General features: G+C 49.3%; 1 protein-coding gene across 1 annotated transcript in view; it reads right to left on the reverse strand.

Annotated features, from left to right (window-relative positions):
* Positions 1-27,497, reverse strand: part of CUBN (cubilin) — a 258,671-nt gene that overhangs the window by 181,803 nt on the left and 49,371 nt on the right. Inside the window, exons 19-23 of the mRNA XM_066584717.1 lie at positions 16,845-17,040; positions 15,393-15,550; positions 12,743-12,924; positions 2,686-2,842; positions 1,273-1,457 (exon numbers count right to left, since the gene is read on the reverse strand). Coding sequence (XP_066440814.1) covers positions 1,273-1,457; positions 2,686-2,842; positions 12,743-12,924; positions 15,393-15,550; positions 16,845-17,040 — 878 coding nt within the window. The remainder of the gene's footprint in view (positions 1-1,272; positions 1,458-2,685; positions 2,843-12,742; positions 12,925-15,392; positions 15,551-16,844; positions 17,041-27,497) is intronic.

Consider the following 27,497-nt stretch of genomic DNA (forward strand, 5'->3'; position numbering starts at 1 on the left):
ATGTACTATACAGCATGTACATTTAGAACAGGTGGACTATTTAGTAGCGCTGCTCAGTGCTCACACTTAAATCCCCAGACTCCATGACTCACCTACTTTCAGCCCTAAGCTTAGCTTATAGAGCTAAAATTAGGTGATGGATTCCCTTAAACATAAATACAGTACCAGAACTAGCCACAGTACATAGACTCAGTACCATAACTAAGCTCTTTCTTAACATAAATACAGCACCAGAACCAAGCTCATAACATAAATATAGTAGCAGAACTAAGCCATTGTGCTGCTGGTGCAACAATAGACTGATAGCAGCACCTTGGAACATCAGAGGGGAGGAGAAAAAGCCAGGAGGAGAATGATTCATGTAGCTCCACAACATGAGGAAGAACATCATCTTGCCACAGGGACTTAAGTGGAAGTGATCACCTTCAGCTTTCATCTGCCTAGTGGTACAGCCCCAGAAGCTGGTAACCATTGCCCTGTGTGACCCTACGGGTTGCACATAGCTAAGGCCAGCCATAAAGTACTACTAGACCCACTTGCCCGTTGGGCTCTTGTGCTAATGGACATGCTGCACGCATTGTATTTCGGCGCTGGGTGGTGATTCAACTGCCAAGACCCCAACCAATCCTCAAGGCCTTTCACTTTACTAGCATGGCAGGTCCTTTGCTGGTCTTCCCTGCACAGTGAGGTTACTGGCCATTTGCTCTGCACTGAACGATAACAGAGCCCCATTTACTTTAAAGAAGCTAGCTTGCAGTTCCCTGCAAGGCGTTCAACTGGGAGCCCCGTTATGCAAAAGAAATGCCAAAAAGACCTCGAGCCTCATGGTTTTGGTATCGGTAGGCTCCTATAAATTGGGCTCCCACAATCAGAATGTGATGGCATGTCCCAGCAATGCACTATAACATGCAATAAAAGCTTATTACTGGTGATTCCAATAAAATAACTAAACAGGACAACTGACTTAAAGGTATAGTCCCAATTCTAGCTGTTTTGATGCAGTGGCCACAGTTGGTACTGCAGGCTGAGTCTTAATGAAGTAAATGGGACTCAATCTGCAGTACCAACCAGTGCCACTGTGCAATGTATGGAGCTGTCTGCTTCCTGCCAGATAAAAGTGGGACAACCCCTTTAAGGCGTTAGTTATATAAAGCCAAATAAAGCCCTTTAATGTGCCTCCTCTTTCTTTGCAATACATTGTTAGGTGTACTAGTTGGAAGCTCATAGGTAAAGAACCCAATAACGTTACAATTGGATATAAGGTCAGCATACCTTGACATACTCATGTAAGCATAAATAGTCTTCCAGCTGGAAGGTCCTGAACGAGTAGCTGATTGTATTCCCCATTGTCGTCTGTATCGTCCAGTTGCAATGCCTGTCGACTGGGAATGGATCGGGGTAGTTTAAACTCTCCAAGATTCCTTGGCTGCGATAACTTATCAAGACTCCTTCACATACTAGACAGAAGAAGAAGAGGAGATTCAGCATCTTACCACTGTTCATGATACGGTCTATGTATGGGACCGCCTCAGGACCCTCTATATGAGCTGCGGCCCTTGTGCCATATAGTGCCCAATAGAAGGATATGAAATAACATTACATGGATTGTATCTGCAAAGACATTTATCCCTTATCTACAGTATAGGGGATAAATATCAGGTCGTTGGAGGTCCGGACACTGGGACCCCCAGAGATCCCAAGATCTGTGCACTCCGAATGCTGTGCATGTTCAACCTCAGCTCCATTCACTTCTATGGGATGGAGGGAGATAGCCTAGTGCATGGATTTCCATCTGTCCCATAAACATGGATGAAGCAGTGGTCACACATGCCCAGGGCATTCCACTCACATGGGACACACAGGTGTACTCACCTTGGAATGGCTGGATGTTCCAGCGGACAAACCCCAAATGATATTCATTCTGTATCGAGGGTGCCCCTACCATGACTGCTGCCTCAGGCAGCAGACTGCGGGCCTCAGAGGGGAGGCACTAAGGTTGCCCCCTGCCTGTAAATTGCTGGCCCAGACGGTATTTATTTTTTACCGTCCATATAACTTTTATTGTCTTTTTGTTTTTAGCTAATTTTTTGCTCCATTTTTTATTTCCCTGTAGGGGACTAGAACCTGTGATGCTATGATCGCACTGATAACACACTGCAGTACTTCTGTACTGCAATGTAGTATCAGTAATCATAACGAGCACAGGCCATGGCAAACCCAGACACCATTGCCATTGGAACACATCGGCCCACAGCGATTACATGGTGGAGGGCCCTTTACATCACAAAGGAGGCGCTCTCCCTCTGTCAACCCTTTACCTGCCACGATCAACATTGACCTTGGCATGCGGTGATTGGTGTTTTTACCGATCCCTGTGGTTGCAGTTGGAGGTTGGCTGCCAATCACAGCCAGCTCCCACAGTGGTTGATTTGGGCTTAACTGCTGAGCCCACGCCGTCCATACGCCAATTCACGAAAACTGCTTCCCAGCCAGAGTATTCATTTATACCCTGGGGCGGGAAAGGGTTAAAATAAAAAGTTCCTATTTTTGTAACTCCGTCATCTGCGCGGTATCCGGTGTTTCATACCACCCCCTATGATAAGTGAGTGCTGTTGTATTTTCACATGTAGCATACAAGAGGCGGCCGGCACCGGGAGACCTCATGTTTATTTCACCGCCACTCACCTTGTCTGTAATTAGCCAAAAATCCGCTGAATGGCCTGGCGATATCTGTCCGCAGCTTCACATACAGGGCATTGGTGGTGGAGCGGAGCGGAGCTGGATGTGCGTCTCCACAGAGTTTGGCCAGTAAGTTGGAGTTCGTACTGTTGCCATTGTAAACCTTGAAGAATGACAGAGACAGAGCTGTATTGTGGGGGACATGATGGCGGTCATATTAGAGGCCTCAGCATATCGCATCCCAGTATAACACAACACCCCCCCCCCCCCGTACTTCCATCAGTCAGCGCCTGAGTATTCATAGAAGGAAAAGTTATACAATGTGCACCTAGAAGTTCTGCATCAGCTCATAGTAACATAGTATGTAAGGCCAAATGAAGACAATGTCCATCTAGTCCAGCCTGTTTATCCTCCTGTGTTGATCCAGAGGAAGGCAAAAAAAACCCCAAGAGGCAGGAGCCAATTAGCCCTTTTGGGGAAAAAATTCCTTCCCGACTCCCTAATGGCAATCAGACTGTTCCCTGGATCAACCCCTAATATTTCCTACCTGCCTGTATACCCGGATTGACAAATAACCTTAGAATTATAGCCTATAATGTCCTTCCGCTCCAGAAAGACATCCAGTCCCTCTTACACTCCTCTATGGATCCTGCCATCACCACATCCTCAGGTAGAGAGTTCCACAGTCTCACTGCTCTTACAGTAAAGAATCCCCTTCTGTGTTGGTGATGAAACCTGCTTTCTTCTAGACGTAGCGGATGTCCTCTTGTTACCATCGCAGTCCTGGCTATAAACAGATCCTGGCAGAGATCCTTGTATCGTCCCCTCATGTATTTATACAGAGTTATTTGGTCGCCCCTTAGCCGTCTTTTTTCCAGGGTGAATAATCCCAGTTTTGGTGCCTCTCTGGGTATTCCAGTCCCGTCATTCCATGTATTAGTTTAGTTGTCCTTCTTTGAACCCCCTCCAGCACTGCAACATCTTTCCTGAGCACCGGTGACACTCGCGGTAGTTAAGATCTCTGCTTGCTGTTGCACACATTCACTCAGCACTTCCTACAGAGTAAAGGCGCTGCTGTGCGGTCACCGTGTCTGCAAAAAAACAGTGCAAGCAAAACATGTGGCCTCCGCACTCTTACAAGTTGGGAAGTTGTACTCCAAGAGGTCCCCATGTAGCCCCAGCCTTAAAGGGGTTGGACCAAGATTACTAGTTATGCCCTATCCACAGGATCATGGATAACTTGCTGATTGGCGGGGGCTCCTGTGTCTCATTCTCTTTTCACTGCGGGGGTCTCTTCTCCCCCTGCAGTGACGTCAGAATGAATCGAGCGCTGGCCGACATAAGTGATTGGCGCACCACTCATTCCAATGATGGAAATACCCGAGCGTTCGCTGCTTTCTCCGCAGTCCCATTGAAAGTGAATGGAGTGTTATTGCACGGGCGCGAGCAGCACTCTATTCAGTCTCCCCCTCGGCGGGTGCAGTAAGCCCACAGTGAGGAGGACGGGTGATATGGGCCCCCCATTCTTCACATCAGTGGGGGTCTCAGCAGTGAGACCCCCACTGATCAGCAATTTATCCCCTATGTTGTGGATGGGGAAGAATTTATAATCTTGATACAACCCCTTTAATGTTTTTATTAACCCCTTAAGGACCAGACATTTTACCCATGTGATGGTTTTACTGCCCGATTTTTTATCTTTTTGAGCTACCAAAATTATTTTTGCTGCATTTTTCCTGTGACTTGGGGCTACTTTGTGTATCTGTTTTTCCCGTTTTGTTTGGGGTAAAAAGCTGAAAAAAAGATTTTTTTTTTAATTTATAGTTTTTTATTTTCAAAATTAGTATATTTACGCTAAAATAAAGTACAGGAGCGGGTTCCTCATTTTGTTTCGGACATTTTATATATAAATTTGTAGTTTTGGATTTCAGGGCGCGTACGGCAATGTTTTTTGTTATTTTCTTTTTTCTGTATATATTTTTTTTATTCTGTAATTTTTTCTTACTTATTCTTGTAACTATTTTTTATACCTCTATGACCCCCACGTCATATAAGGCTTCTGGGGGTCATTACCATTGCCTTTTTTTTATTTCCCACTCTTCCACTGTAGCAGCATCCATAGGAGCCCCAGTTACAGGGAAAACATTCCCCTCTAGGGACAATAGTCACTAGCAGTGCTGATCAGGGTCTGCTAGGACCCTGCAGGTCTGCAGTGACAAGGGCCCCAGGCCGTCACGTGATTGCTGCATCGCATAGCAAACTAACATTTCCACTCTCACTTTTTAGTACATAGCGCTCATTGAGCAAGGCAGAGGAGTTTAAAAACCGCTTCTACCTTCTCCTCTGGGTCCTCAGCTGTGTCTGACAGCCAAAAACTCGATCTGCTTCTGCTTGATTGCAAGAGCAAAGGCTTTAATCCCACATCATATTTTTGCTATTGGCCGGGATTGAAGCCCAGGACCAAACGCCGTACATTTACAGTGCTTGGTCCTTACAAAAACACGTGACCTCAGCACTCATACACATTCATATCGGAGTAAAATTGTGGTACTGTTATACCTACTAACTACATAGAAATATAAGGTTCTTAGCGCACATTTTGATCAACATATGCGAGTCCATCCGTCACGTCCAGATGACCTCATGTGGATGGGACCCTACAATGACAGATTCACCTCTCTTTAAGACTCCGGATGCGTTCAGGGTGTGAGACGGTGACCGGCAAGGTGCTGGAGGGCAGGTATGTGTCACCTAGGATGCTCTCCTACGCTGCCTTGGGGAGCGCTTGGGCAGATGCGTGCCACCGAGCAGCCTGGGCTCGGTGGAGGAAGCCGGCAGTATAGTGTTAGTAGCATTAAGCCACTAACACGCTGTAGTATGTAAGTGGCTCCAAGCCACATAATCCGGACCGGCTTTTCCTGGAGTGACCAAAGTGAAGGGTGGGATGGTCACTCCCACGTACCAGGTGGGGCTGGTACCAGGCCATATAAAGCCTGGGCCTACAGGGCCAGGAGGAGAGCTGAGGCCCCTGCAGGTCTGAGAGTCCTGGCTGGCTGTGTGCAGGAGCCACTTTGTTACCAGTGTGTAGACAGGGACGCTACATATATAGTAAGTGCTCAGACGAGCAGGATTTATGTTATGTTTGCCTGATGTTAAGGCCTGTATTTTGCTTTTGTTTGCTTGAAAATAAACCCAGGCAAAGCCTGGACTAAAGACTTTATCCTATGTGTCACTGTCTCTGACTGCTTATGCCCAGGTTGCAACCGATCCTAAACGCTAATCCCTCACATATGGTGTTTGGATGCAGGCAGCGGTCTTAAAGAGACATACACCAATTAATGGACATTTTGCTGCAGCAGCTGGTGAACTGTTGCTAAGGGCAACCGCCCAAGAGAGATTGACTGGAGAGTGCTGTAACCCCCATGTCCTGGGTGAAAGCTGCAACGGCACAGCCATCAGATACTGCCAAGATGGAGGAACTGATAAAGCAGCTGGTACAAATGAACGTGCAGCAACAGCAAGCGTTGGCCCAGCAGCAAAAGATCCATGAGGAGGCCATGAGAGCTCAGGCCGAGACTAATGCTCTCCTGGCGCAAGGTGCGCAGAGGTCGTCTGGTTCGCTCCCCACCACCCGTACCGCGGTACAGACGGCCTTACAAAAGATGACGGCCACCGATGACATCGAGGCCTATCTCGCGGTCTTTGAGAGAGTGACCAAGAGGGAGAAGTTACCGGCGCCTCAGTGGGCTGAGGTAGTAGCACCTTTCCTGACGGGAGAACCCCAAAAGGCCTACTTTGACCTCGATGAGCAGGATGCCAAGGACTATAATAGGCTCAAAGGTGAGATCCTGGCACGCTTGGGCGTGGACACCCATGTGCGGTCCCGGCGCGTACATGCCTGGACTTTTGCTGACCACCTGCCAGCTCGCTCCCAGATGTACAACCTGTTCCACCTGGTGAGAAAGTGGCTGCAGCCGGAGGAGTCGTCCCCGGCAGAGATCGTACAGAAAGATGTTCTGGATAAGTTTATAGGCTCGTTGCCCCCCGCAATCCAGCGCTGGGTGGGACAAGGAGGTCCCCAGGACGTGGACCAACTCGTGAGCCTCGTCGAGAGGTATAACGCCACGGAGGACTTACTGCAAGCCGTGCCTCCTGGACATTCCGACCCCGGGAACAGTCGGCTGGAGCCCCTGGTAAGACTGTTCCATATGTAAGGGGTGTCAAAAGTGTCCCAAGGGGAGGCGGCTCAGAGGGGGATCGTTTGGGGCAGAGGAGGAGCCCCAAATGGACATTCGGGTCCCAGGTAGAACCCCAAGGAGACAGGGCCTCCATACGATGTTGACCTCCATACGATGTTGGCCTCCATCTTGCTGCCAACTGTCCACTTACCGTGGAACCAATGGACTGTGACTCTGCCCGGCGGAGGTCGATGTTCACACGGCCAGTGTGTTCTGCAGAGACTCCGTCAGAGACTGATCGACCATTATGTCACCTAAAGGTGAATGACTTTGCGGTGACAGCTCTACTGGACTCAGGGAGCTTGGTTACGCTGGTGCACTCCAGCCTGGTCGATCCCACAACCTTCACCAGCCGTCGCATGGGGGTTGTCTGTGTGCATGGGGACACCAAGGAGTATCCTATTGCCCTTGTACGACTTGATACTCCATGTGGACTTGTCACCCATGAGGTGGGCGTCGTGAAATCCTTAATGCACACCGTGATCCTCGGGAGAGACTTTCCCCTATTTTGGGACTTGTGGCGACACCGAGGGTCGTCTGCAAATAAGGTTCATGATAATGCAAATGTGCATGATGTGTGTCCAGAACCGTTTGACCCTGAGGGTACGGTTCCAGCACTAGGGGTGACCCAAGAGGATGGGGATAACTTTCCCTTAACAGTACTGGCGGTTGAGACAGAGGTACAGGACGAAGTGGTTGCTATGCCTGACTTAGAGGTCTCACGTGCCAATTTCGGAACTGAGCAGCTTCGAGACCCCACCTTAGTAAAGGCCAGGGAAAATGTTAAAGTACTAAGTGGGGAGCCTCAATTCCCGGGGGCTGATACTGTGTTTCCACACCTGGCAGTCAATCAAGAGTTGTTGTATCAGGTTGACAAGGTCCGTGGGGAGGTTGTGGAACAGTTGGTGGTACCTCAGTCTTATCGCAGGATGGTCTTAGACCTGGCGCACAAGCATGTGCTGGGAGGTCATCTCGGGAGCGAAAAGACTAAGGAACGCATCCTTCAGCGGTTTTTCTGGCCGGGGGTACATGGTGATGTAAAACGTTACTGTGAGTCGTGCCCGGAGTGTCAGATAACCGCTCCTATGCCCCATTACCGGAGCCCCTTAGTGCCCTTGCCCATCATAGAGGTGCCGTTTGAGCGGATCGCTATGCACCTAGTTGGGCCCTTGGTAAAGTCTGTCCGGGGTCACCAACATATATTAGTGGTTGTAGACTATGCCACCCGTTACCCCGAAGCCGTTCCTTTACGCAATATGTCATCCAAGGGTATTGCAAAGGAACTACTTCACATGTTCTCCCGCACGGGCATACCAAAAGAGATCCTGACGGACCAAGGAACCCCCTTTATGTCACAGGTCATGACGGAATTGTGTAAGCTGCTGAATATTAAGCACTTACGGACGTCTGTGTACCACCCACAGACGGACGGTCTGGTTGAGAGATTTAATAAGACCCTGAAAAGCATGCTAAAAAAGGTAGTCAATAAGGATGGGAAGGACTGGGACTGTCTGCTGCCATATTTAATGTTCTCAATCTGTGAAGTACCACAATCCTCCACTGGGTTCTCTCCCTTTGAATTAGTGTATGGTAGACATCCCCGAGGGCTCCTGGATGTAGCTAAGGAGACCTGGGAGCACGAGTCCACCCCCTACAGGAGTGTTATTGAACACATCTCCCTCATGCAAGATCGAATTGCGGCGGTCATGCCCATTGTTAGAGAACACTTACAGCAGGCTCAAGAAGCCCAAAGCCGGGTATATAACAGGTCCGCCAAGGTGAGAACCTTCAACCCTGGGGATCGGGTACTAGTGTTGGTGCCCACCCTAGAAAGTAAATTCCTAGCAAAATGGCAAGGGCGCTATGACATAATTGAGAAAGTCGGAGAGGTAAATTATAAGGTGTACCAGCCAGGTAGGCGGAAAGCAGAACAGTTGTACCATGTAAACCTAATTAAGCCATGGAAGGACAGAGAAGCCCTGACTGCAGTGAGCACCCCCCATGGTGGGGTCCCAGAGGTGTGTGTATCAGGGTCCCTGTCCAAATCCCAACAACAAGAGTCGAGGGAATTTATACAGCGTAATTCAGATGTGTTCTCCGATATACCAGGGCGTACTGGTGTCATAAAACACGACATTATAACTGAACCAGGGGTAAAGGTTCAGTTGAAACCGTACAGGGTTGCAGAAGCCCGCAGACGAGCCATCTCAGAGGAGGTCAAGAAAATGCTAGACCTCGGAGTAATTGAGGAGTCGAAAAGCAAATGGTCCAGCCCCATCGTGCTGATACCAAAACCTGATGGCTCTCTGCGCTTCTGTAACGACTTTCGGAAGCTAAACGACGTGTGAACATTTGACGCATACCCAATGCCGAGAGTGGACGAATTAATTGAGAGACTGGGTCATGCGAGGTACTTTTCCACTCTCGACCTTACTAAAGGCTACTGGCAGGTTCCCCTTACAGAGAGCGCGAAAGAAAAGACTGTGTTTGCCACACCAGAAGGGTTGTTTCAGTACATCTGCCTACCCTTCGGTTTGCATGGAGCCCCAGCAACCTTCCAAAGATTGATGGATATCATACTCAAACCCCATCGTCAATATGCGTCAACATATTTAGATAATATCATCATCTTTAGCGAAGACTGGGACAGCCATCTACCCAAGGTACAGGCAGTACTGAACTCCCTTAGAAAAGCAGGGCTCACAGCAAACCCAAAGAAGTGCGCCCTGGGTCTTGAAGAAGCACGATACCTGGGGTATATAATAGGTAGGGGTATTATAAAACCCCAGGTCAATAAAGTCGAAGCCGTTCAGAACTGGCCACAACCCACAACTGAAAAGCAGGTGAGAGCCTTTTTAGGCATTGTAGGGTACTATAGGCGGTTCGTACAAAACCTTGCTAGCATAGCAGCGCCCCTAACAGACTTGACCAAGAACAGTAAGTCAGTCATGGTCAAGTGGAACCCTGACGCAGAAAAGGCGTTCCAAGAATTAAAACGGGCCCTCTGTAGACGTCCAGTGTTAGTCACACCCAATTTTAAAAGGGAATTTATTGTCCAAACAGACGCGTCCGATGTGGGACTGGGAGCAGTTCTGTCCCAAGAAGTGGAGGGAGAGGAACATCCCGTAATTTATCTGAGCAGGAAGCTCACGCCGCCGGAAAAAAATTACAGTATTGTTGAGCGGGAGTGCCTGGCCATCAAGTGGGCCCTGGAATCCCTAAAATACTACCTGCTAGGTTGGCACTTCAGGCTGATCACAGACCACTCCCCCTTAACCTGGATGTCACAGGCAAAAGAAAGAAATGCCAGAGTCACTAGATGCTTCCTGACCCTTCAAAATTTTAGCTTTTCGGTAGAGCACAGGGCCGGAAAGCTACAGGGCAATGCCGATGCCTTATCAAGGACGCATTGCATGACAGCGAAAGGTGTCCGACCCCACAGGCTCGAACAAAGGGGGAGGGTATGTGAGACGGTGACCGGCAAGGTGCTGGAGGGCAGGTATGTGTCACCTAGGATGCTCTCCTATGCTGCCTTGGGGAGCGCTTGGGCAGATGCGTGCCACCGAGCAGCCTGGGCTCGGTGGAGGAAGCCGGCAGTATAGTGTTAGTAGCATTAAGCCACTAACACGCTGTAGTATGTAAGTGGCTCCAAGCCACAAAATTCAAACCGGCTTTTCCTGGAGTGACCAAAGTGAAGGGTGGGATGGTCACTCCCACGTACCAGGTGGGGCTGGTACCAGGCCATATAAAGCCTGGGCCTACAGGGCCAGGAGGAGAGCTGAGGCCCCTGCAGGTCTGAGAGTCCTGGCTGGCTGTGTGCAGGAGCCACTTTGTTACCAGTGTGTAGACAGGGACGCTACATGTATGGTAAGTGCTCAGACGAGCAGGATTTATGTTATGTTTGCCTGATGTTAAGGCCTGTATTTTGCTTTTGTTTGCTTGAAAATAAACCCAGGCAAAGCCTGGACTAAAGACTTTATCCTATGTGTCACTGTCTCTGACTGCTTATGCCCAGGTTGCAACCGATCCTAAACGCTAATCCCTCACAAGGGGAAGCACTAACGGATCCACTCTTATACTTTAATTAATAGGCCTGGGACAGCTGGTGAGATGGAGTGCGTAACGGATATGGAGGAGGTGGGTCCTTGTAGGAGTGCTACGCCGCGTGTCTTTGCCTGTACTGTATTGTCGCAGCCATGACATATAGGCACCTGCGCATTTAATAGGGACCTGTCACCAGTTATCAGCACCATAAGCTAAGCTCTGGCTCTTACAGTTTAGGTAACATGGGGTCTGGGGAGTCCCTTACAGAGGCTGCACATCATCTAAACTATAGTCACAATAACTTAGTTTATGGTATTTGTAGTTGGTGACAGGCTCCCTTTTATCTATTTGTGGAGGAGTCTCTGCCACCATATGTGCCGTGCCCCTATTTCTGCATCTGTTCCAAGCTTTTGATTACAGTATATGGCTGGATCCAACTTTTCCCGAATGCATTTGGAGGCCTAAAGAAAGGGGAGCCTGTCACTGTAAGTCCCAATCTACATAAGATCACTTTAAGGCTGGGTTCACACAGGGCGGATTTGCCGCAGCAGATCCGCCGGCGGCAAAACCGCCCGCGGCCGCTAATCTCAGGATTAGCCAGCCATGTGGATGAGATTTCTCAGAAATCTTGTCCACACGGGACGGCTAATCCGCTGCGGTAAATTCGGTTGAAACCGCGGCTGCAGCCGCGGTTTCCAAAGATTGAGCATGTCTGTTTACCTTTCCTTTTTTGTTTATTTACGTCGCGGCCACGCTCTCCTCTATGGGAGTGCCGGCCGCAACGGAAAAGCATGCGGCCGAGCCGCTTCAAAGCCGCCGCGGCTTAGACCGTGGCAATTCTCCCGGCGGAAATCTCGCGTTTTTTGCTGCGGCCAAACCGCGAGATTTCCAACGGGAATCCGCCCTGTGTGAACCCAGCCTAACGTGACAGATGGGCTCACATATTTTGATAAAAAAATAGTTGTAAATATAACAGTTCTGCAATTTTATCCTGATAGTGAATGTGTATGTATGCTGAGGCATGTATTTGCAAGATCTCTGCTTGCTGTAATTTAATAGAAACCTGAAAGGGGTTGTCCAGGACTTTTACAATTGATCACCTACTCAGGACAGTTGATTGGTGAGGGTCCGCTACTCAGAATGTAATGCCTATATCCTGTAATATCATAGCATTCTAGTCCCTCTTAAATTCCTCTATGGATTTTGCCATCCCCACATCCTCAGGCAGAGAGTTCCACAGTCTCACTGCTCTTACAGTAAAGAACCCCCTCCTGTGTTAGTGATGAAACTTGCTTTCTTCTAGACGTAGCGGATGCCCTCTTGTTACCGTCGTAGTCCTGGGTATAAACAGATCCTGGAGAGATCCTTGTATTGTCCCCTCATGTATTTATACAGAGTTATTTGGTCGCCCCTTAGCCATCTTTTTTCTAAGGTGAATAATCCTAGTTTTAATGCCTCTCCGGGTATTCTAGCCCCCCCCATACCATTTATTAATATTGCACACAAGGTGTTAGTATTGTTCCTACATTTTGCTTAGCGCCTAGACACTCTAAGGTAAAAGTTTAATTGACTAATTAGTATTATTCTTGGTCATTTCTATTTCTGTGTCTTTTAATAAATATTGCAGAGTTTGGTTACTCCCTCTGCTGCATCGTGTTCTGTATTTTGGGTCGCTGCACCTTACCTCGCGACAGATAGGCTCCACCGTAAAGCATGCTGTGAGACTTAACAGATTGCATAATAAGTACCATCTCTGGATATGTTTGACATGGGATACTTACTGCAAGATAATCGTGTTCACAACTATTTTCAAACTCCAAATCAAAGTGTTCAAACTGAAGCTCCAGTAAATTACCGCCAGAAGACTGCAGCAGCCAATAACATTCAGAGTTGTCATAGTACGGCATGGGGTAGTTTGGAGATGCAAAAGCCCCAGATAGCGCGGTCATGGTTGCCCCACAGCCTGCAAAAAAGTAACAATAAAGATATTGAAATAGAATGTAGGTCATGCCTGGTGGTAAGGAGGGATGTATTAAACCACACGTAAGGTATATATAGTAAACGGCCCCTTAATTAGCCCCCCTCCCCCCCCCCCCCCCCCCATCTAGTAGCGCGTTGGACTCCTTCGGCCTTCAGGACCAAAGCAATTCACCATGGTGTAGATTCCACTAGCTGATGAAATGGTTCTGCAGGAATATTGGCCCCTGCGGACAGGAAGTTTCTTGTAGTTGCTGCAGATTAGATGGCGGTGCTGACATGTTCTGACCAGCTGACAGGAAGGGGTCAGCGATTCATGCTGCTTGCACCAAATTCTGACCTCCCATCAGGATGGGGCAACAGAAATCTGGATCCATCTGACCAGGAGCTGTTTCTCCGCTGCTCAGTGATACACATTTTGTGCTCTTTTGCCTGCTGGAATCTCGCCTTTCTCTTAGACACAATGGCGCTGGTCGTCTGCTGTTATAGCCTATCAGCGCTAAGGAATGGCGAGTTGTGCATTTGGACATGATAGTTGGAGCACCAGTGTTATATGTAGCTGCAATTTGCTTGCCTGTGTAGCACATGTTCATCAGAACGATTCCAGAGGCGCCGGAATAGTAGCCCCCGGGGATATATATGGAGGCAGCCCATGACAGGGTTAACGGGGAGGCCAGGGTTAATTGAAGGGTGAAGAGGGGGGGGGGTGTAGTATAGGGGGGAGTAGAGGGGGAAGTTAGAGAGAAAGTGCGGGAACAGCAGGGGGAGGAGCATCCCTAGACGGCATCGGAGGAAGAAGAAGCAGAAGGAGAAGACGGAGGCCACGAGGAAGTCCCACCCACCCGCCCTTACTTTAGCATATAGGGGGCAGTTTAGTTAGTAGAAAGGGTCGTAGAGGTATCGCAACATTGTCATAGCGGCGTTCGGAAGGGGGGGGGGGGGTTCTTGGAGCCAGCTGATGTGCGGGGTGGGGGGGGGGGGGGGAACGGGGGGCTGAGGGCTGCCTCCCCCCCTCCCCCTTTTTGGTATAGTGTGTGTGGTCAGCCTGTCGCCTCCCGGCTCTGTCAGGCCGTAGTCCCTGCAGAGAAACGTGGCTAGCCGAGGAACGGCTCGCACCTCTCTGAGTCGGGAGGAGGAGGGCGACTAGGGGCAGCCGGTTGTGTGTTGCCTCCCGAGTCGGCTGTCTTGCGACGGGAGGGTTTTAGCGGGAAGGATTTCAGTCTCCCGAGTCGGATAGAGGGAGAGAGCGGCGGGAGGCAGGACGGAAATCCTTTTCCCTGTTGGGGAGGCGACAGAGGGGGTTGGAGGCTCCAGGGACTTCCCCTTTTTCAGTGGGTTGTTTTATTTGATGTTTTTTACCCAATTGTTAATAAGAATTTTAATAAACGGCCGCTGTGGCCAAAATTTATCCAAGCTAGAAGTGGCAGTGTTTTAATTGAAGAAAGGGGGAGGTTGGGTTAGGTCACAGAGGTCACATCCGATATACCCGCGTCATGACATCCTCCTCTGACCCCTTTCGATGACGAGTTGTTACGGTCTACAGGATCCCCTTTCACTGGATGTTTTCCTGAATCGTACCGCTCTCAGTATACTCTTCACACCGTTACATGAGAAACCCGGAGACTGATCCTGCCATCATGAGAATGCACATCCACGCAGCTCTGAGTGTGAAGTAACTTTTTTACATAAGACGCCTCGCCCCCTCGCCTCGCCCCCCGTAATCACCCAATCTCGTTTCGTGCTATCATTTTTTACCTAACAACTTCTTGAAAAAAAAAAATCACTGGAGCCGAAGGCAACCTTTCCCAACAGCGTCGGTGGGCGTCCCGCCTCGGAAGGGTTCTGCAGACATTCATCTAGAAGCAGAAGTCTGCACCAGCAGCGCCCCTCGTACACTCAGGTTGTCTAAAGATTAGACAGTGCAAACTTAGACAAGACAGTCTTACAATCCGCCAGATCATCACAGCAGCTCTATGAATGGGAAATCTCTTCAGTTTTTGGACTGTCTCGTCTGACTTTAGACTACTTTTCAGTTGGCCTAGTTTATGGCAAAACCTGCGCCAATTTTTGAAGCACTTTTTGGTCAAATCTCCTTTTCTATGAAAGAATGTCAGAAAGAGCAAAAAAGTGTTCAAAAATGTCTAAAACACAAAGCGTGTAAGGCAGATTTCTGGTGCGATTTTTGGAAGAAAACTATCAAATTTTGAATAGTAGATTAGCCCCATTATTGGAGCCAGCAGGGCTGAGGATGTAAAGCTGTGCACCCAGCTGACATTAGGACATGGCAGCCCTCCTGGGGTTCCTGCGTCCCTTTAATCAGATCATGTTTTTTATTTTATTTTTTGCAATGAAAAACTAAATAAACCGTCCCCATGACAGATGAAAGGTACGATAAGCCTACATATCTTGTATCATCATCATCATCATCATATTAAAGCATACGTATAACTGTACCTGTAGCAATGCTTTCCCACTGCGCTATAAACCCCCTAGATGTACCGGTGGAATCACTTCTGAATTTTACCCAGAGTTTACTACTATGGGAAATAATCTCTGGCGGACGTTCCCTACAAAAGCGTCCCAGTAATGGCGATGTGTCGTAGCCTCCGTTTCTGAATGAAGAGAGAAAAAAAACATACAGGAAGTTCATTCTAATATTTCTACTGTAAAGTAAACAGGTTCTGCGTGGGCCGGCTTTAAAAAACACAACCTAATCTATTGGTGGCTCGGTGGTTAGCACTCTTGCCTTGCAGAGTTGGGTCCTCGGCTCAGATCTGACAGATCTGCATGGGGTGTGCATGTTCCCCTTGTGTTTGTGTGGGTTACATTGGGTGCTTCAAATTCCTTCCAACCTCCAAAAACATATAGCTGCGATGAACATGATTCACCCCCATTGCATCTTAGATTTATTTGTCAGGTTCACAAACCTACAGCTCTTTGCAAAAAACATTTAAAACAAGAACAACTTAAACTGTTCAACACAACTAATATAAAAACTGATTTCTCTAAATTCACCACAAAATGCCACTTTTACTGACTGCTAACATCTCAGAAATATTGAACCCCCTGGATAGAATCCCTCATAAGAGCACACATTTGCAAATCGGGTGTTGTCACAAGCACACCTGATGCAACTAACGAAGGGCTTCACTAGTTATATCAGGTGTGCTTGAGATAAAACACATCAAATACCTGGACTGGTGAGCGCTTTGTTGACTAATGTCTTATTACACGTGAGAAATGTGGTTTGTAAGGGGGTTGTGCTACCACGCTACACAAAGGAGTGGCTCAATCACTCTAGTCAGCGGCGCTGAGAGCTGCAGGTTAAGCCCTGCCCCTTCTATCTCTGGACCCTGCCAGGAAATGGAAGAGGGAAGTGGATGGGTGCTGGAAAGCGTGACACCTGCCAGTGCCGAGAGTGCTGGCTGAGAGGAATGCTGGTTGCAGTCCATGCTCACTTGCCAGGAAAGCAGCAGGGCAACATTGAAATGCTGCTACATGGTGCACTATTACCACTGAGGCCACTGATGGGGGCGGTATTACTATAGAAGCCACGAGGTAAAATCACAGGCCGTGATAAGTCACACCCTAGCCACGCCCCCTTTTACATGGGATGGTATTTTTTGGTGACAGAGGTGACAACTCCAGGAACATGTTTGTAAAAATGTTGAGCTATCCGTGATGTTTGACTCAATGTGGTCCATACTGAGGACACGTCAGCTAGTCACGGTGGCCAACGACAGCCAGTAGAGGTGACGCTACTATGGATGACACAATAGCTGGCAGTGTGCTGTGCTTATGGAGCACAGGTTACGGTCTGCAGTGGCGTCCATGGCTTGTCTGAGGATCCTGGGCCTCATGATATCTGGCTACCACTGATCGAATGCACATGGGATCACTACTTGCCTGATCTCCACGTAATCCATAGTACACTCAGATCCCGACATTGATGAGTGCAGATCGAAGCTTGTGAAGTTCAGTCTTATCTGCATGTTTCTTCCAGCGCTGATCGTGAACACACATTCCTTGTTAGCAGGATAGTCAGCAGGATAGTTCGGAGACGTGAACGTCCCCGTGGCTTCTGTATACGTGGCACCACAGACTGCAGAAAATAGTTACGTGCAATGAAAAAAAACATTTTTAAAAATATATACGGTATATATATATATATAATAATAATAATCTTTATTTGTATGGCGCCAACTTATTCCGCGGCGCTTTCAGGCATGGATAAATGCAAACAATACAACAATTGCAACAATTACAATATAAGGTACATTGGGTTAGACACAAATGGGTTGAGGGTGGTACAGGAGGTGCAGGGGCTGGGGAGACAAGCAGTAGGAAATTTTATGTACAGATCATTTATGAGAAGGCAAACAGGGTGGGGCACCATAGGGAGGGGCGAGGGACTAGGTCAGGAGATTTGGTATGCTTCCCTGAAGAGGTGCGTTTTTAAGGCACGTCTGAAATTTCGTGCATCGGGAATTGTCCGGATGCCTTGGGGTAGAGCATTCCAGAGGATGGGTGCTGCTCTGGTGAAGTCCTGTAGGCGAGCATGTGAGGTTCGTATTACAGGGGTGTTTAGTCTGAGTGTGTTAGCCGATCGGAGTGAGCGGGCTGGGTGGTATACTGACAGTAGGGAGGCGATGTATGCGGGTGCAGCACCATGCAGAGCTTTGTGAGTGAGGTAGAGGAGTTTACATTTAGTTCTGCAGTGGATGGGCAGCCAATGCAGCGACTGGCATAATGCAGAGGCGTCTGAATAACGACTGGATAGAAAAATGAGTCTAGCTGCTGCATTTAGTATGGATTGGAGTGGAGCGAGTCTAGTGCGGGGAAGGCCGATGAGTAGCGAGTTGCAGTAGTCAAGCCGGGAGTGGATGAGCGCAACCACGAGCGTCTTTAGCGTGTCCGTGGTTAGGAACGGACGTATTTTAGCAATATTTCTGAGGTGCATGTGGCATGTTTGGGCCAGAGATTGGATATGGGGGGTAAAGGAGAGGTCAGAGTCCAGTGTGACCCCAAGGCATCGGGCATGCCGTCGGGGGGTTATGATGGTGCCAGACACTGGAATGGAGATGTTGAGGGGAGGTCGGTTAGAAGGTGGAAAGACAAGGAGGTCAGTTTTAGAGAGGTTTAGTTTGAGAAAAAGGGAGGACATAGTGTTAGAGACAGCGGACAGACAGTCGGTGATATTTTGGAGGAATGGTCCAGAGATCTCACGAGAGGAGGTGTATAGTTGGGTGTCATCAGCGTAGAGATGGTATTGGAGGCCAAATCTGTGGATGGTTTGTCCAATTGGGGCAGTATAGATAGAGAAAAGAAGGGGACCAAGTACCGAGCCCTGGGGTACCCCGACAGCGAGAGGAAGTGGAGCAGAGATAGAACCAGCAAAGGAAACACTGAAAGAGCGGTCAGAGAGGTAGGAAGAGAACCAGGAGAGAGCAGTGTCCTTTAGGCCAATGGAGCGGAGCATAGTGAGAAGGAGGTTATGGTCGACAGTGTCAAATGCAGCAGACAGGTCAAGGAGGATTAGTAGGGAGTAGTCACCTCTCGACTTTGCAGTCATCAGGTCATTTGTTACTTTTGTAAGGGCAGTTTCGGTCGAGTGTAGAGAGCGGAAACCAGACTGGAGGGGGTCGAGGAGCGAGTTGTCAGAGAGAAAGCGAGTAAGGCGGGAGTAGACCAGGCGTTCCAGTAATTTGGAGATAAAGGGGAGGTTTGAGACGGGTCGGTAGTTGGCAGCATCAGTTGGGTCCAGGGTTGTTTTTTTAAGCAGAGGGGATATAATGGAGTGTTTGAATGAGGAGGGAAAAGTGCCAGAGGTTAGGGAGAGGTTGTAGATTGTGGTAAGGTGAGTAATGAGAGCTGGGGAAAGGGAGCGGAGGAGGTGAGAGGGGAGAGGGTCGCTAGCGCAGGTGGTGGGGCGGGCAGCGGAAAGGAGCCTGGAGACATATATATATATATATATATATATATATATATATACATACACACACACACAGGGGGTGGACAAAAAATGGAAAAATGGAAACACCAAACGAAATGCATTACTTAAAAGCAGTCCCTACATGTCTTATTGAAATATGATTTAGCGCCCCATGTAACTTAAGTGGAGGTAATATGACACAGATGCTGCCGGGCAGAAATGAACATCTGCCAGAGCAACAAGGTTCCATTGGTCAGGGGTTTGAGCCACTCAGCTGCTGTTACCAGCTGGCTCACAAAACCACCAGAACAGGGAAAGAGGTGAAGTAAACACAAATTTGTCAGGAAAGCATATATATATAGAATTTCTCTTGTTTACATATTTTTTGTAACATAATAAAGGTGGTTTAAGAAACCGTAAAATAAAAAGGTATTTGTTCTCCACAGCAACCAATCACAGCGCAGAGTTCAAGATAAGAATACGAAATGAAAGCTGCGCTGTGATTGGTCTTTGGACAGTTTTCATAAATCTGCCCCAATATGCTTATATGAAAAGCTGCGTACTTTTTGCGCAGATTCCGCAATGAAATCTGTATCAGACTCTGCATTATTTTACTGTCCCGTTGGCTTCAGAGGGAATTTGGTCCACGTGAAGAACGTGGCAGGAAAAACAGAATCGACGTTAAGAATCTTGATGTGGCTTCTGCACGGAAACCGTATCAGGTGGCCCCCGTGGATTTGCCTCACTGAATGGGACTAAATTTGCATGTGGATCCACTTGCAGATCCACGACGACGTGCTGAGGCTTAGGCTTCTGCCACTGATTGTGTGCGCAATACATAGAGAATAGAACCCTCTGATCTCAGTGTTCACATGCGCAGACTTCTCATGAGTATTCTGGTTGAGCAAAAAAAAGGCAGCCTGCTGTAATTTCCTGCGCATTTGCATCCCACGTTTGAAGCCTGAGGCTGATGCCGTGTCTTTCTTCATTCCGCGGCTGAGTTCGGGCGGCTGTGACCGCGCACATTTCCAGCAGAATCGAGTTAGAGTCAACACCTTCCCAGTGTGGCTCTACTCTCTGGAGCCTCAGATGCCTATAGACCCCGTGACCCTGGCTCACACCTCAGGCTCTCTATTTATTTGGGGGCCCTTGATACCACTCCAGGGGCCCCTCTTAAATATTATAATAGAAACTTAATGCAACTTTCTAAGGGTGGTTTCACATCTGCGTCTGGGGTTCTGGTTTCCTGTTTCATTCGGGAAGCAGAAAAGGGGAATCTCCACGGCCAAACTGCTCCTTCTTAGGACGTAACCGAACAGCGCCGAACGGACCTTATGTATATGGCGAAAGCCCTCACTGACTGACTCACTCACTGGCCACTAATTCTCTAACTTCCCGATGTCGTACAAGCCTGAGATTTGACACTAGCATTCTTTAGGTCCTAAATGGAAAAAGTAAAGGGGTCACAACTTGATTATTCAATGCTAAGTGCTAAAGTAAGTGACCCCTTATGTAATGTGAATAATAACACACATCTGTTCTGCACTGACGTGAAATGGGATAGAGCATGCCTTTAAGGCTAAGAAGGGGCTGCAACCTCCAGTCTGGGGTTACATTCGAATAAAAGGGGTCATTAACTTTGAGGGTAAAAAGTGAGGAGAGTGGGAGGCGTGGCACATTCTGCAGAGGGACATCGGTGCATGCAGTCTGAGGAGAATCTAACGCTCCTCTATGTGGATACATATTTTATTTCTCGGTTCCTCTGAAGTAACCACCACTTCATGAAATTTTCTATGTGAACAGGTAAACACCGATACCAAATTAACTCAGGCGAAGCTAGTTGACTATAATGGGGTCTGTTACCAGCTGGCCAGTTTCTAGCCGGAAGAAAAAGTGCCGCATGCAGAGTTGCTTCTTTTTCCAGTACTTTGTGCCGGATCTGTGATGGAACCTCTCACTGGAGTCCCAACGCAGACGTGAAACCACCTTCATACATGTTACATTTCAGCTTCTGTCCATTTTCAAGATCTCTGCTTGCTGCAAGTGACTTTACCCCCTTCCTGATCTCCTGCTCACATGGCAGATGAGTATTTGTGTTATTCAGTAGGCCAAATGTTAGTAACGTTATATTCTGCCAACCTGGTAATGTCGGTGATTCAAGTCTTCTCATGCCCCCTCCTGCATTGCAGCCTTGTGACTGCCGGGCCAACCATGATGGGTTTAATGGTCCGTGTCCGGTGGGAATCCAGGCAGATATTTACAGGGTCACACCATATTAATTGCACATCAAGAAACTATGTCATTGGGTAACGTCTGGAAGGTTACAAGATACATAACCCACTTGTTTTCTGCTTCTGCTGACCTTTATGTCTGGCCATGATTTTACACGCTGAAGCCGCTGCTGGGCGGCACTGTGTGTGGGTAGAGGAACCCGAGGGTCCGGGTGGCGGGGCTATCAGGGCGGTTATTTAATCTGGGCTCAATAAGTGGGAAACATATAGCAATAGTGTAATATCTAATCGCATCTCACTCCAATATGAACTAAGTCCACGGAAGTCGCCGCGACTTCTTACTCACATGTAGATGATTTGTTATGGATTTCCGCAGCGCGAAAAATGTGCAGAAAGTCTGAACCGAAATCCATGTAAATATGAGCTCGTTTGTTTTAGATCCGCAGCAGATTTCACCTCTACAAATCCAGGAGTGAAGTCCGCTCGGACCCAAACCAAAATCTGCACCGAGTAGAACGGATTTTGGTGCAGATTTCAATGGGTTTGTTCACATTTCCGCATTTGGCTACACTCAAATTTTCTGCACATTTCAGCACAAAAGCTCCACATAAAAGTCAATGGGGAGGGGCGCAAATACAAGCGCAATCTGCATGAAGACGCGTGATACGCTGCGAAATTCCACTGGAAGAAGAACACATCTGGAACTACTTAGCTATTGTAAGCGATGCGTCATGTGCCGAGCCCATGGGATATGCCCCGAGGGATATGCCCTGCGGGCAGAAAAAGTGCAGTAGAATACGTCGGTGCGCGCAAAAAGGCATTGTTCGTTCTTCAAAAATGCGAGCAGCGATGCACATACAGCCGTGTGGAGGAGCCTGGGAGGCTTCCAGCCGATGTGATTTCTCCATCTTTATTATTGAAAAAAACTGCAATTTTTAACATGTGAAAACACACAGGACAATGGCGAGCGCTGCAATACGATGCCTTACCGCAAAAAACATCGCAGTCACAGGCCGAAATTACAGGTACAAGTACAACATCGCTCTGAGCTTCTCGGACTGATATCACCTGCCCGTGTGAAAGCATCCTTACTATCATTGATACATTGTAACAAACTGCAGCCGTGTGAAGGACCTTGTAAGGGGCCTTACACACGGGCAGAATTAATGCGGCAGGACGCGCCGCAAGCTGAATCTAACTGAATGCTGATGCGGAACTGCGGGCAGAGTGAAGCCATTTCCAACTCCGCAGGGAGCCGCATGGATGTGGGTGCGGAACACACCGTGTGTCGTCATGCATCATGCAAGGTAATTCCACCCATGAAAAAGGACCCTAAGAAGGAATTCAGCCTCTGAGGGCCCCTTCACATGGGCGTAAGCGTATTCACGCTTGCAAGAGTAGGATGTGAATGGAGCCCGACCCCGTCCCCGGGTGAGCGGATCCACGCTCCTTACTGAACTTTGCCCCTCTGCCGGCCCTGGGGCACACTTGTGCCAAGTTTAAACAGTCTGATGAGTAGGGGGCCAGCTTAACCAGTTATGAGCGTGAGTTACGCACTCCCATAGACTTCTATTGAGCCTTAGGCCGAATGCACACGGCCGGGTCGGATCCTGCATGCGGGAGCTGCAGTGCAATCCAACCCTGTGCCCAGCCGGCATCTGCACTTCTTGTTATCTGTGCTCGAATGTGCCGGCTGGTGCGCCGACACACATGCGCAGTACTAATGGGGCCGCAAAAGTGCGTGCAGAAAATCGAGCAACGTGAGTGAACCCTTTAATACCTAGGGGTTGCAATGGTTGTGGTTCCCTGTCCGATTTTCTGCCCGTGTAAAGGAGCCTGAATGTTAAAAAAAAGGAAAAGAAAGAGTTCTTTCTATTCACTAACAGCAAGCAGTGATCCAGGAAATTAGGAGAAAAGTAAACTCAAAGAATGAGGTTGTTGTCTTATCATCAGACGGCGCCGATACTTTCTTGTATATAATAAATCAGCTTTTAGACGTAATTCAGGAAACGCTTGTTGAGCCTCAAGTCTTAAAGACTTATTGGAAAAGAACTGACGGTGTGGGAAGCAGAACGGCCGCTGGTCTCCCCTCTGGCCGCTGGTCTCCCCTCTGGCGGCTGGTCTCCCCTCTGGCGGCTGGTCTCCCCTCTGGCCGCTGGTCTCCCCTCTGGCCGCTGGTCTCCCCTCTGGCCGCTGGTCTCCCCTCTGGCGGCTGGTCTCGCCTCTGGCCGCTGGTCTCCCCTCTGGCCGCTGGTCTCCCCTCTGGCCGCTGGTCTCCCCTCTGGCCGTTGGTCTCCCCTCTGGCCGCTGGTCTCCCTCTGGCCGCTGGTCTCCCCTCTGGCCGCTGGTCTCCCCTCTGGCCGCTGGTCTCCCTCCTGGCCGCTGGTCTCCCCTCTGGCCGCTGGTCTCCCCTCTGGCCGCTGGTCTCCCCTCTGGCCGCTGGTCTCCCGTCTGGCCGCTGGTCTCCCCTCTGGCCGCTGGTCTCCCTCCTGGCCGCTGGTCTCCCCTCTGGCCGCTGGTCTCCCCTCTGGCCGCTGGTCTCCCCTCTGGCGGCTGGTCTCGCCTCTGGCCGCTGGTCTCCCCTCTGGCCGCTGGTCTCCCCTCTGGCCGTTGGTCTCCCCTCTGGCCGCTGGTCTCCCTCTGGCCGCTGGTCTCCCTCTGGCCGCTGGTCTCCCCTCTGGCCGCTGGTCTCCCCTCTGGCCGCTGGTCTCCCTCCTGGCCGCTGGTCTCCCCTCTGGCCGCTGGTCTCCCTCCTGGCCGCTGGTCTCCCCTCTGGCCGCTGGTCTCCCCTCTGGCCGCTGGTCTCCCCTCTGGCCGCTGGTCTCCCCTCTGGCCGCTGGTCTCCCCTCTGGCCGTTGGTCTCCCCTCTGGCCGCTGGTCTCCACTCTGGCCGCTGGTCTCCCCTCTGGCCGCTGGTCTCCCCCCTGGCCGCTGGTCTCCCCTCTGGCCGCTGGTCTCCCCTCTGGCCGCTGGTCTCCCCTCTGGCCGCTGGTCTCCCTCCTGGCCTCTGGTCTCCCCCCTGGCCGCTGGTCTCCCCCCTGGCCGCTGGTCTCCCCTCTGGCCGCTGGTCTCCCCTCTGGCCGCTGGTCTCCCTCCTGGCCGCTGGTCTCCCCTCTGGCCGCTGGTCTCCCTCCTGGCCGCTGGTCTCCCTCCTCCTGAATACAGCGCTCCTGTTAACCCTTTGTGCTGGGATCCCACATGACTAGCAGATAATAAGCTGTAATAAGCTGTAATGCCCCCTTTACACAGGGCAATAGTGTTGCACATCGCCAGCCCTAGGTGAATAGCACCCTGTGCAGAAAGCGGCGGGACGGCAGCGCACCCACACCGGAGCAGCTCACTTCATAAGTACTGTACCAGAACCAAGCTAAAAGCATAAATACTGCAGCAGAACCACTGGGTCCTGTTTTGGGCATCTAAGATAGCTACTGCAATTATGTAACTACCTAAGGATGGTTTCACACGGGTGATAAAATCGCATCATTTTCGCGCGAAAAAAATTGCGGCTGCTCTAACTTTTCTGCGATTTCCTATGGATTTTTGTGCAATGCGTTTTTACATTAGAAGGTACTTTTGACTTTCACACTAAAAAATCAGGTGAATTTATGACAGGCGGCAACGATGCGATGTGAGATTATTCTCACGGAAACATTGCAATCAGCCGTGTGAAACACTGTGCACTGCTCTCTGATTGGCCAGCATTGATCATGTGAGCAGGTACGGTGCATTAGTAGTGTAACACTACCAATGCGCTGTGGGAATTATAACGTCTGAAAATTGTGTCGGCCATCTTGCATTTCAAAACAGGCCCTGGTACCCACACCGGAACAGCTCAGTGAATAAATACTATACCAGAACCAAGGCCATACTATAAATACAGCCCCAGAACCAAGCTCGTAACATAAACTTAGTACTAGCACCAAACTCAATACCAGAACTAAACTCATGCCACAAATCCAGCCCCAGAACAGAAGTCATAAAATAAATACAGCACAAGAACCACCTATTGTACATAGATACGATATCAGAACCAAGCTCATAACATAAATACCGCACCAGAACCAAGTTCACAACATAAATGCAGCACCAGAACCAAGTTCACAACATAAATGCAGCACCAGAACCAAGCCCAATACATAAATACAGTAGCAGAACTAAGCACTCATGTTGCAGGGCACCAATGGGCTGACTGCGGTGCCTCAGAATATCAGAGGGATGGAGACAAAGATATGAGAAGGAGGATTCATGTAACTCCACAAGCCTCCACCACACTTGGAAAGACAATCATCTGGCTGGGCGGACCTAAGAAGGACAATCGCCACCTGCCTACATCTGCCTGGTGCCCCCCTACAAGCGGGTGGCCGGCACCCTGCATGGACCACATGGGTCACATGTAGCTAAGGCTGACCATGGTGTTGCAGCATATACATCCATACATTGCTACCGGTAACTGCTGCTGTGCCTTGCAGTGTGCCCTTCATACAACAGGCACACCCGGATGATTGATGTTAGGTAACCTTAGCAACAAACATATAGGAATCCCGCTTTGTGCTTTGGGACTAATTTTCCTACTGCAGAACTTTTTCCAGAGTCTTAGTGAAATGTAAAACACTTCATTTTTTTATTTGAGACTGGGCAAGAATGCAAGAAAGTAACCGTCTCCATATTCTCTGCATAAGTACATGACCGCAGGGAGCGGGAAGGCTCATTCCTGGAAGCCGGTGGCCGAGGCTGGCACACGCTCAGAGCAGACTAATCCGGCACAAAGGCCCTTTAGAGGGATTGTAATGTAGATGCCAAATGAAAAGAACCACATCAGCATCAACAATATCACTCTGGCATTTCATAGACGTGTTTATCGGCTCCCAGCGCTGCCGCTGCGCTTCTCGCTACCCTTTTACTGCCTGTTTGTGCCAAACATTGTATAACCAGAAGGACAGGGAAGGCAGAGGGGTGCCAGCTCACCCTCCAAACTATGGGGTGACAAACGCAATTAGCGAAATGCCAATGTGCCCACTTGTCTGTGCTTATCAGACTGCACAGACCCTCGCAGAAATGTGTTTATTATAAGGCTTGGAATATTGTGCAAATCGCAACATTTTAATATCAAGGCGTAGACTTCCATTGTTTTAATGCAGGACCGGATCGAATATGGTGGGCATCCCTGAGTAAATGTGATGGCGGTTGCATGGACCTTGTACAAGTCCTTATTGGTCTGCATCATGGACCCATAGAACCCCCGTATGCTGCTTGGCATTATGCCGTTGTCTAGACGTAGCGCTCCAGCACAGTACAGCATGTGATGCCAATCTGCAAGGAAAAGGTTCAGTAACTGCATACAGATAGTTCATGCTCATTTCTCTTCTTGCAACTTTGCCTTAGTGTATTCCGCAAGATGTATATGTAAGGAGAGTGAGCGATGCCCCGTACGCCCCTTAACCCTTTCCAATCCACTGTCTGACGTCTGAAGACATTATGATTTAAGGCTGTACAGCTCCGATGTTGGAAGACGTCCGTCGGGGTTCTCTTACTGTATATTGCCAGCCTCTCTGCTGTTGGAGCCTATCCAACGTGTCACCTCATGCAGTACTGGCTTTAGCCAGCATATAGCGCCGTTGTATAACCGCAGAAAAAAAGTAAGCCCCCTAGGAAAACCAGGCTACAAATTGGAGTGGAAAGGGTTAAACCAGACAGCGTCCCGGTAGCTCCGCCCCTGCAGGGACTCCTGTAATGGAGAGGAGTCTAGCTGGCCATACTTCAGAGAATAGGCACAGGGCTGAGAAGGTCATGTGCCGGGAATTGTGGTAAATAATTCGCCAGACAGTGGGGAATTCTGAAGAAAGAAAGCTCTGCCTCCCCTGATGACGGCCCTAAAGACAGCCCTCCTCAGCAAGGTGACCAAAACCTCTAGGCACCAGGAGGCGAGAGAGCAGGTGCAGCATCAGGAGGAAGTCAAAGAGGTGGCTCAGCAGCACCAGCACACAACGTGACAGCAGCCTGTTGAGCACAGGAGTTTCCAGAAAGCCCGGCGACTTTACTTCATAATGCCCCTGATGACCAAGGGGGGCCAAAGTCTTACGAAAAGGTCCTGGTGACCAGGGACTAAAGAACAGGCAAAGACGCGATAGCCTAAGAAAGAGAGAAAGCTGAAAGTTGTGTTGTGCAAGTGGCAGGTTGGGCACCAGGGACACTGGATCTGCATGCCGTGGGTCAGGGAAGGTTGCCACTCCTGAAACAGGACAAGTGAGTGAGGCTCAGCCTTGGTTTAGTGTGTGCAGCATCCGAGGAGCTGACCACGGCCTAGGAGACAGCAGGGTAGAGTTTCGCTCTCCTGTCTCCCACCCAGAGGGTAACCAGGGACAAGTCCAAGGGCTGAGGGCAGGTTAATAAAATGGG

This window comes from Eleutherodactylus coqui, chromosome 12 (genome assembly GCF_035609145.1).
Source record: "Eleutherodactylus coqui strain aEleCoq1 chromosome 12, aEleCoq1.hap1, whole genome shotgun sequence".
In the NCBI taxonomy this organism is placed as follows: domain Eukaryota; kingdom Metazoa; phylum Chordata; class Amphibia; order Anura; family Eleutherodactylidae; genus Eleutherodactylus; species Eleutherodactylus coqui.